Below are 10126 nucleotides of genomic sequence, written 5' to 3' on the forward strand. Positions count from 1 at the left end.
CAAAAGTGCGCGCTTTCTCGCATCAGCAAGTGTTGTCTCCTGTATCGCCAGCACGAAGTTTTCAAAGACACGAGTCCAGGCCGGAAAAGGCATCGAAGGCTCACATGGGTTTTGCAGAAAGGGTGTCGGTGGATCCAAGTTCAATCCCATTCTCGTCGCCAGTTTGTTGTGTCGTAAAGTACTCCAAGAATGAAGAATTCAGTAAGGTCCAACAGTTGTATTCAATCCAACATCGGACGCACGTCCAGTTCCAATCCTCTCCATGCTCGGTCCTCTACCCGGAACTCCTCCTCCTATTGGCCACGCCCCCTCTAGCAAACCTTCTATGCACAACACCACAGGGACCTTGCATAGAAAGGTTTGTTTCTTTATAAATCATGTCCAATCAACTGAATTAGCCACATGTGGATTCCAATTAAGGTGTAGAGACATCTCAACGACGATCAAAGGAAACTGGATGCACCTGAGCTCAATTTGGAGTGTCATAGCAATGGGGTTGAATACTTATTGACTCAAGAAATTACATCATCTAATTGTAAAAAATTCTTTAAAAAAAAATCCAATTTGACTATGGGATATTATTTATTATGTGTAGATCAGTGACACATCATTATACATATGTGTACAACGTTTGAATTGGATTACTTCAGCCGTTCTCAAGTTATAGACCTATTACAGACTTTGACCTTTGCCCCCAAAGTCTAATGAGTTAATCTTTACCTCATTATACATACCTGCACCAAGTTTGAATTAGATCACTTCAGCCGTTCTCAAGTTATCGCGGTAATGAAAACCTATCATGGACACGGACGGACGGCAACCTGAAAACATAACGCCTCCGGCGACTTCGTCAACGGAGGCACAAAAACAAACTTTTACCAACACTCGTGACATAAACAAATATTTAAATCCCTGCTGATGTCACATCCGGATATGGAGCAGTTCCGTATGGTTGGAAATTCGAAATCATAATTGCATTCCCTCAATTCCAAACAGCATCATTCCAATCATAAATTGATACGATTGAAGGAACTGCGCTCCAACGCGAGTCGAAAGAATTGACGCGACCAAAGACGGAATTCGTCTGAGTTGCTTTATTGAAACAAAACAGCTCAGGTATTCTCACAAGCCCGTTTATCGGGCAGCAATATATATACACATTTATGTCGGGAAGTTTGCCCGGCAAAAGCTATACCGGGCATGCCCGGGTGTCAAGGGCGAGCCTTGGAAAGGCGAGTCTGGACCTGCCCGGGCGTGTTTGGCTGCGGCCTGGCAAGTCGAGGCTGGGCGTGCCCGGGCGCTCTGGGCGAGCCCTGGAAAGGCGATAGCGGGCATGCCCGGACGCTCTGGGCGAGCCCTGGAAAGGCGATAGCGGGCATGCCCGGACGCTCTGGGCAAGCCCTGAAAAGGCAATAGCGGGCATGCCCGGACGCTCTGGGCGAGCCCTGGAAAGGCGAGAGCGGGCATGCCCGGGAAAGACGAGACCGGGCGTGCCCGGGAGGTTCGGGCGTGCCCGGGAACAGTGAGTCCGGGCATGCCCGGGAGAGGCGCGTCTGGCCGTGTTCTGGCCGGTGCAAGGCGATTGTGTGCATCCAGCGGTAACCGCTACACACGCCCCTCCAGAATCGACCTGCACCGGCAGGGTCAATTTAAGGGGGGTCCGGATGACCCGGCCGAAGCGACCCCTGGAGGGTCGTGGGGAGGGGTCCGATGTGGTGGTGGGTGGTCGAGCGGGGGGAACTGTGGACGGGGGGCGGCCACGCCGCGGAGGAAGGGCCAACCGTGGTGGTCGGTCGACGTCCATGTGCGCTGGTTTGAGGCGGTCCACAGAAATCCGGTCCGGCCGGCCGCCGAAGTCGACGATGAAAGACTTGTCGCCCCGTCGCAGGACCCGGAAGGGCCCGTCGTACGGCGGCCGGAGTGGCCCCCGGTGCGCGTCATGACGCACAAAGATGTACTCCGCTGTGCGAAGCGCCGGGGGGACGTAGGACTGGGGGCCACCGTGGCGGGACGTCGGCACGGGGGCAAATCGTCGGGCGGCCTCCTGGAGGTCCGAGCGCTGGCGAGCGGCGGACCAGGGACTGGTAGCGTTGGGCACGAATTCGCCCGGGACGCGGAGCGGCTGGCCGTAGACGAGCTCGGCGGCGGACGCCTGGAGGTCTTCCTTGGGGGCCGTGCGAAGGCCCAAAAGGACCCACAGCAGCCGGTCGGCCCAACCGTCGTCCTGAAGGCCGGCCATGAGTGCGGCCTTCATGGAGCGGTGAAACCGCTCGCACAACCCGTTGGCTTGGGGGTGGTAGGCCGTGGTGCAGTGCAGCGTGACCCCCAACGAACGGGCGACCGCGCCCCAAAGCTCAGACGTGAACTGTGGGCCGCGGTCGGACGAGATGTCCGCTGGTGCGCCGAAGCGCGCGACCCAGGTGGCGATGAACGCCTGCGCCACGTCGGCGGTGGTGGTGGAGGCGAGGGGCACGGCCTCCGGCCACCTGGTGGTCCTGTCCACCATGGTGAGCAGGTGGTGAACCCCCGCGAGGGGGGCAGGGGACCCACCAGGTCCACGTGGATGTGGTCGAAACGCCGTTCAGGCACGGTGAAAGGTGCCAGCGGGGCCTGTGTGTGGCGGTGGACCTTGACCCGCTGGCAGGCCGTGCAGGCGTTGGCCCAGTCGCGGATGTTTCGTCGAAGGCCGTGCCAGACGAAACGCGCCGACACCAGCTTCTGAGAAGCTTTCCGGCCCGGGTGAGAAAGGCCGTGGATGGAGGCGAAGATGCGGCGCTGCCAGGAAACGGGCACGATGGGGCGAGGCTGGCCCTGGGAGACTTCGCAGAGCAGGACGGTGCCCGCGAAGGGAATGTCGGCCAGGCGGAGGCCCGTGTCCGCCGCACGGAGTGCCTGCACCGAGGCGTCGGTGGTCTGGTCGGCCGCCATGAGCGCGAAGTCCACGCCGAGGTGGACCGCGTTCGCGCTGGCCCGAGAAAGACAGTCGGCCACGGCGTTGTCTTTGCCGGCGACGTGCCGGATGTCCGTGGTGAACTCCGACACGGCGGAGAGGTGGCGCTGCTGGCGGGCCAACCACGGCTCCGTGACCTTAGCCATTGCGTAAACCAACGGCTTGTGGTCGACGAAAGCCGTGAACGGGCGGCCCTCCAGGAGGTGTCGGAAATGGCGAACGGCCAGGAATAGCCCGAGCAGCTCGCGGTCGAACGTGCTGTAGTTTAACTCGTTCGGCCGGAGTTGCCGGCTGAAAAAAGCGAGTGGCTGCCAAACCCCGTCCACCCATTGCTCATGGACGGCGCCCACCGCGTAGTTGGAGGTGTCCGTAGTGAGGGCAATGGGCGCGTTGAGCACCGGGTGAGCCAGCAGCGTTGCGTCGGCGAGGGCTCGTTTGGCGCTGGCGAAGGCCGCGTCCATGGCCGCGGACCAAACAATGTCATGCTTGGCCGGCTTGCCCCGGAAGGCATCGTAAAGGGGCCGCATGAGCTGAGCAGCGCGGGGCACGAATCGGTGATAAAAATTCACCATGCCGAGGAACTCTTGGAGGGCCTTGATGGAACGGGGACGCGGGAACGTGGTGATGGCCTCGACCTTGGTCGGCAGCGGCACGGCCCCGGTCTTGGTGATGCGGTGGCCCAAAAAGTCAACGGTCGTCGCGCCGAAGTGGCATTTGACCGGGTTGACAATTAAGCCGTGCTCGCTGAGGCGACCGAACAGTGTTCGGAGGTGGAGGAGGTGCTCGGCGCGGGACGTGCAGGCGACGAGGATATCGTCCAGATAGACGAAAAGAAACGGCAGGTCGCGCAGCACGCCGTCCATCAAGCGCTGGAACGCCTGGGCCGCGTTCTTGAGGCCAAACGGCATCCGCAAAAATTCGAACAGGCCGAACGGCGTGATGACGGCCGTCTTCGGGACGTCGGCCGCCCGGACAGGTACCTGGTGGTAGCCCTGTATCAGGTCAATTTTCGAAAAGATGACCCGTCCCGCCAAACGGGCGGAAAAGTCCTGAATATGCGGGATCGGGTACCTGTCGGGGGTGGTAGCGTCGTTGAGACGGCGGAAGTCGCCACACGGGCGCCATCCACCCCCCGGCTTTGGCACGATGTGCAGTGGCGAGGCCCACGCGCTATCGGAGCGCCGCACGATGCCGAGGTGCTCCAACGCGTCGAACTCGGCCTTCGCCACGGCGAGCTTGGCCGGGTCGAGGCGGCGGGCCCTGGCGTAGACCGGCGGGCCCGTAGTGGGTATGTGGTGCTCGATCCCGTGCCGCACCGCGACGGCCGAAAACGTCGGCCGCGTGAGGGCCGGGAATTCCGCGAGCAGGCGAGCGAACTCGTTCGCTGCCGGGAGGGCGCACGCCAGTTCGGTCGGCGCGGAGCTGCTCATCGTGCACGCCAGGGAGCTGAAGGTCTCGGCGTTGACGAGGCGACGACGTTTGACGTCGACCAGCAGCCCGTGCGCGCAGAGGAAGTCGGCGCCCAGCAAAGCCATGGGGACGCAGGCGGTCACAAAAGTCCATTGAAAACGCTGGCTGCCGAAGCAGAGGGTGACGACGCGTGGGCCGAAAGTGCGTATGGCCGAGCCATTAGCAGCGACCAAAGAGGGGCCGCAAACGGCGTCCCGCCTGTCCTGCTCAGAGGCGGGTATGACGCTCAGTTGGGCGCCGGTGTCACACAGGAAACGCCGCCCAGACGCTTTGTCCCGAATAAACAGCAAGTTGCCCGAGTGGCCGGCGCTCATGGCTGGGAATGAACGCCGGCCCGGCCGTTTCCCGACCTGCCGAAAGTGCACGGGGGCCGGCACGTCCGAGCCTTGTGTCCGAACCTGGCGTGGTAATAACACCACGCCCGGTCAGGTGGAGGCCCCGGCCGTCGTGTCGGAAGCGGGCGGTGCGGCATGGCGGCCGCCAGTTGCACCGGCAGTTCGGCCTCCAACCGCGCAGGGCGCTCGGGCGTCGTGGGCGTCGCTTCGGACGGCGGCAGGCTCCAGGTAATCGCGCCGATGTGCTGGCCCGCCGAGGAGATCTTATCGGCTTAACTGGCGAGGGCGCGGGAATCCGTGATCAACGTGCCAGCCAGGGCGAGGCGTACCGGGTGAGGCAGCTGGCGAAGGAACAGCTCGCGGAACAGAAAATCCGGAGAGTGCTCACCGAGCAACGAGAGCATATAGTCCATGCGCTCTGACGGGCGCGTGTCGCCGAGCTCGGGCAGAGCGAGCAGGCGCCGTGCGCGTGCTGCCGGTGAGAGGGCGAAAGCGTCGAGGAGGAGTGTCTTCAGCGCGTAGTATTTGTCAGCAGCCGGCGGGTGCTCGAGGAGGCTCAAGGCGCGGGCCGCGGTGGCGGAACCGAGCGCCGCCACAACATGGTGGAAGCGGGTGTCGTCCGCGGTGATGCCTCGCAGGGCGAACTGAGAGTCCGCCTGAGCGAACTAAACAGCCGCGTGAGCCTCCCAGAAGGTAGGCAGTTTAAGCGTCACTGCCGTATCCATGTCGGTAGGTCACCAATGAAGGAACTGCGCTCCAACGCGAGTCGAAAGAATTGACGCGACCAAAGACGGAATTCGTCTGAGTTGCTTTATTGAAACAAAACAGCTCAGGTATTCTCACAAGCCCGTTTATCGGGCAGCAATATATATACACATTTATGTCGGGAAGTTTGCCCGGCAAAAGCTATACCGGGCATGCCCGGGTGTCAAGGGCGAGCCTTAGAAAGGCGAGTCTGGACCTGCCCGGGCGTGTTTGACTGCGGCCTGGCAAGTCGAGGCTGGGCGTGCCCGGGCGCTCTGGGCGAGCCCTGGAAAGGCGATAGCGGGCATGCCCGGACGCTCTGGGCGAGCCCTGAAAAGGCGATAGCGGGCATGCCCGGACGCTCTGGGCGAGCCCTGGAAAGGCGAGAGCGGGCATGCCCGGGAAAGACGAGACCGGGCGTGCCCGGGAGGTTCGGGCGTGCCCGGGAACAGTGAGTCCGGGCATGCCCGGGAGAGGCGCGTCTGGCCGTGTTCTGGCCGGTGCAAGGCGATTGTGTGCATCCAGCGGGAACCGCTACACGATAACAAAATAGTGTTAAATCACAATTAGTCTAGTAGGAAGACTAGGTCCCCCTGCACCCCCCGGAGATATACTTCTAATCAGTGTTTCTAGATTGGAAAAAATGTGTAGAAAATGACTAGCTATGGCCCCAAGCTGAAAAAATGTCCCACATACCATTTTTATGCAAATTACTGCTGCCATTATCAAAAAAACGATTTTTGACATATCTCAGCCAATATTGCAGATAATTGAAAAATGAAGGTGTCTAGACCCATGTTTTGAAGGGCATAGATCATGATAGAACTATTCATAACATGATTACATGTGTCTATGGTATACTAGTATGCATATTAATGCTGTAATTACAAAATAATCAGTTTTACAAATGATAAGGATACGTTAATACTGCAGATAACTTAACATGGTACATAAGGGGTCTAAACCCAGGTATTTTCAAGGTTAAATGTCAACAAGATGCTCCTGAGTCTTGCATAGGGGCGGGACATTGGCAGTAACATTGGTACCACTCAACTTTTCTTCCCACCATTGACTTTGTATTGCGAGAGATTTTCACTTGCTTATTTAAAGGTTTCTCACCCAGCCCACGTAAAATCTACCAACTCCTGCTGTTAACTCCCAAACATATTTTTTTATGTTATCCAATCACAGTGCAGAAATGACAGACTAGAGATCCAAATTAGTGCTGCTATAGCTGCCATTTTACATTTCCATCCATGTAACATGCGCGCTCGCGCGCTTGTATCAATTGGTAATGTCGCGCGCTCGTATCAATTGGTAACGTTGATGTTATTGAATACCTCAGTTGAAAGTTCAGTCTTCCATTCCATCTGTGTGTTGTTCTTGGTATTCATCCTCCAATCTAGCCAGGTAAGATGCTAACTATAATGTTACTCACACTCTTGACTTCAGTTTCTGCATGAAATCATAAACAGGCAGAATAACAGCTGAGCCAGCTAGCACCATGTTAGCTAACGTTAAAGCTAGCCTCATCTATGTACAGTATGTTCCTAATGTCGGTGTAACTTAAACTTTTGTTAATGCCAAACATGAGACATATCTGTTGACTTCTGTATATGAATTGAACCAGAAAGAGGCACGACAGCTGAGCTAGCTATAGTAACTTAGCACAATGTTTCATTGGCCTAGATAGCTAACGTTAGTGTGGAAGAATTTAGATGTTTTAGCTATTAGCACTTTTGATGCCACTAAACATGGTTTAGTCAGCTAAAAAGTACCCTAGTGTAGAACATGACTCAGAACCTCTGTTACCTCACTGAAAACTCAGAGCCTCCTTTCACAGGCACTTTTAACATCATTCGTGATTTCTTATTTGTCATTTAACAGTGATGGTAGACATCGACAGCAAGCATGCCCAAAAGAAAACGGAGTGTAGAACCTGCAGCCCAAAGCTCTCCTCCTACATGCATCCTTCATGTACCATCCATGTCTGATCATGGGGATTTCACGCCCCTCCGTAAAATTAAAGGATCTGCTTCAGAAAAACTGCAACTGCTTCAAAAGATCCGGGATAGACGTCTCAACCAACCGCATGACTCCCCATGTCGTATGCAATCAGTATGTGATCAGATCCCGGCAACTCTTCCTGATGACCTAGAAAGAGTAGGATATCACAGCAAGTGTTATAAGCACTTTGTCCGCCACTTTCATCGTCTGGGAGATGATACAGAACCAGGGCCATCAACCTCATCATGGCATCACTCTCCTCGTAAACCAGGAGGTTCTGCTGAACCCATCTTCCCGCCAGAGTGTATATTTTGTGAGAAAGTTGAGACCAAAGATGCTCATCGCAATACTGAGAGGCCTACAACCTTCCCATCCTTTAAAAACAAAGAAAATGCATGGGAGCAAATCGAAACACGGGCTGAGAAAATGGGTCTCTATCGACTCCATCGAAAGGTAAAAAACAAAGACCTCTTTGCATGTGAGGCCAAACACCATCCGTCATGTTTTAAAGCTTTCCGCACAGCATTCTACAACTATGAGCGTGCGATTCACAGAGCCGAAGCACCAAAGGAGCAGGCTTGCATGTCAGCCGCCCATGAAAAGGCATTCAACTCAGTACTGGAACACATTCAAACCCAGGTCATCCAGCAGAATAAAGTTCTACAGCTTTCTTCCTTGCGCTTGCTCTATGTCGAGGAACTGAAACTGAATGGATATGAGAACTCAAATTATCGGTCAGAGAAACTACTGAAACGCCTACAGAATGACCCAATCAAGGAGCATATCCACTTCACGAAGGTTGATCATGACAAATGTGATGTCATTTCTTTCTGGCTTGTGCACAGCTCAAACATAACAGTTTCCAATGCTCTCGCACGAGCATTCACACTCGGAAGCACAAACAAGAACCAAAATGTTGCCCTCCAACTTCGCCAGGGTATTCTACAGGCTTTCAGAGAGTGTAAAGACCAACCATGGCCACCAACAGCTGAAGACATGGAGCTCAATCCTGAAGACATCCTACCTCCAGACCTTGTCCGCTTTCTCAGCGTGCTAATGACTGGCAAGGAGGGCATCGAGACAGAAAAGGATGGCTGTGCTGATCGTGGAGGGGAAGGCCCACCAACTTGCCTCAACGAATGGCAAGGTAAAATTGAAAGCCCTTCGTGAATGGCGATTCAATTTGTAATTTTTCCTGAAAAAAAGGTGATTACCTGTGATGTTTGTCTAGATCTGAAACTGGCAGTGACTGGTGATTGAAATGCGGTGCCTTTTTGTGTTTCAGGTCGAGGTACGTGAACTCCCCACGATCTACAGCAACCAGGAAGAGACTGATACCAGGGTGGTTCTGTACCTCCATCATGCTGCTACCATCGGATACAAGAACGCTGTAGTCAGAACACCGGACACAGACATCCTCCTGATCCTGCTCCACCATGCCCACAACATCAAGCTGACGGTGTACCTGGATACAGGGTCAGGGAAGCATCGCCAACTTGTCAACGTCTCTGAGCTGGCAGAATCCCTGGGAGAGGACTACTGTGCCACTCTCCTGGGGTACTATGTGTTCAGCGGAGAAGACTGCACCAGTGCCTTCAAAGGGAAGGGAAAAGTCGGGCCCTTGAAAAAGCTGGAGAAGAATCCCAGGTTTCACAGGGCATTCGGTGAACTGGGTGACAACTGGGATGCCAACCCTGAGGTGGAGAGGCAGTTAGAAAAATTCACCTGTGTGATGTACGGCCAGAGTCGCGAGTCATCAGTGGACATTGTCCGTGCCAAGCTGCTACGAAAAATGGTGGGAGAGGACAAGACCCTCACATCCAAGTCCAAGGTTGATCTGGCTCGCCTTCCTCCATGCCAGTCTGCCCTGAAGCCGCACATCCAGCGTGTGAACCACCGCGTAGCATTGTACAAAAGAGCCGATCAACCTATCATCGAAAAGCCAAAACCTTATGAGGAGCAAGGATGGATAAGGACTGATGAAGGACTGTTGAAACCAATGTGGTCCAGTGGTCCCATCCTACCAACCTCACTGGTGGATCTTCTGAACACAGGAGAGCACGAAGAGGAGGAGGAAGAGGAAGGAGAAGAAGAGTTTGACTCTGACGATTTCGATGAAAATGATGATGACTGACTCAGTGTAGAATCACTAATGCTAATGATGTTTATCTAAAACAAGCAAGAGAAGAGTGGTCACATTGAGTGCTAGGACTATTTTGACAGTTGTAATATTTAGAAAAATAAAACTTTGTGTTAACGTCTGTGTAGACGGACCTTAATATGAGTCTATTATTTCGTAAAACTGTGATTATTTTGTAAATAAAGCACTAATTAGCATACTAGTATACCATAGACACATGTAATCATGTTATGAATAGTTCTATCATGATCTATGCCCTTCAAAACATGGGTCTAGACACCTTCATTTTTCAATTATCTGCAATATTGGCTGAGATATGTCAAAAATCGTTTTTTTGATAATGGCAGCAGTAATTTGCATAAAAATGGTATGTGGGACATTTTTTCAGCTTGGGGCCATAGCTAGTCATTTTCTACACATTTTTTCCAATCTAGAAACACTGATTAGAAGTATATCTCCGGGGGGTGCAGGGGGACCTAG

The 10126-nt window shown here is 54.4% G+C and overlaps 1 protein-coding gene across 1 annotated transcript; it reads left to right on the plus strand.

Moving 5' to 3' along the window:
* The first annotated feature begins 8596 nt into the window (after nt 1-8596).
* LOC144891573 (uncharacterized) lies at nt 8597-9785 on the plus strand. Its single transcript, XM_078775179.1, has 2 exons — nt 8597-8653; nt 8792-9785. The coding sequence occupies exons 1-2, from the start codon at nt 8597-8599 to the stop codon at nt 9638-9640; spliced, it is 906 nt and encodes a 301-aa protein (XP_078631305.1). The 3' UTR covers nt 9641-9785.
* The last annotated feature ends 341 nt before the right edge of the window (nt 9786-10126 follow it).

Source organism: Myxine glutinosa, chromosome 4 (genome assembly GCF_964187855.1).
Source record: "Myxine glutinosa chromosome 4, kmMyxGlut1.1, whole genome shotgun sequence".
NCBI lineage: Eukaryota > Metazoa > Chordata > Myxini > Myxiniformes > Myxinidae > Myxine > Myxine glutinosa.

Coding starts and splice junctions, on each gene's coding strand:
- LOC144891573 (XM_078775179.1), top strand. CDS start 8,597: ATGGCTGTGCTGATCGTGGAGGGGAAGGCCCACCAACTTGCCTCAACG. Junction 8,654..8,791: donor TTGCCTCAACGAATGGCAAG/GTAAAATTGAAA, acceptor TTTGTGTTTCAG/GTCGAGGTACGTGAACTCCC.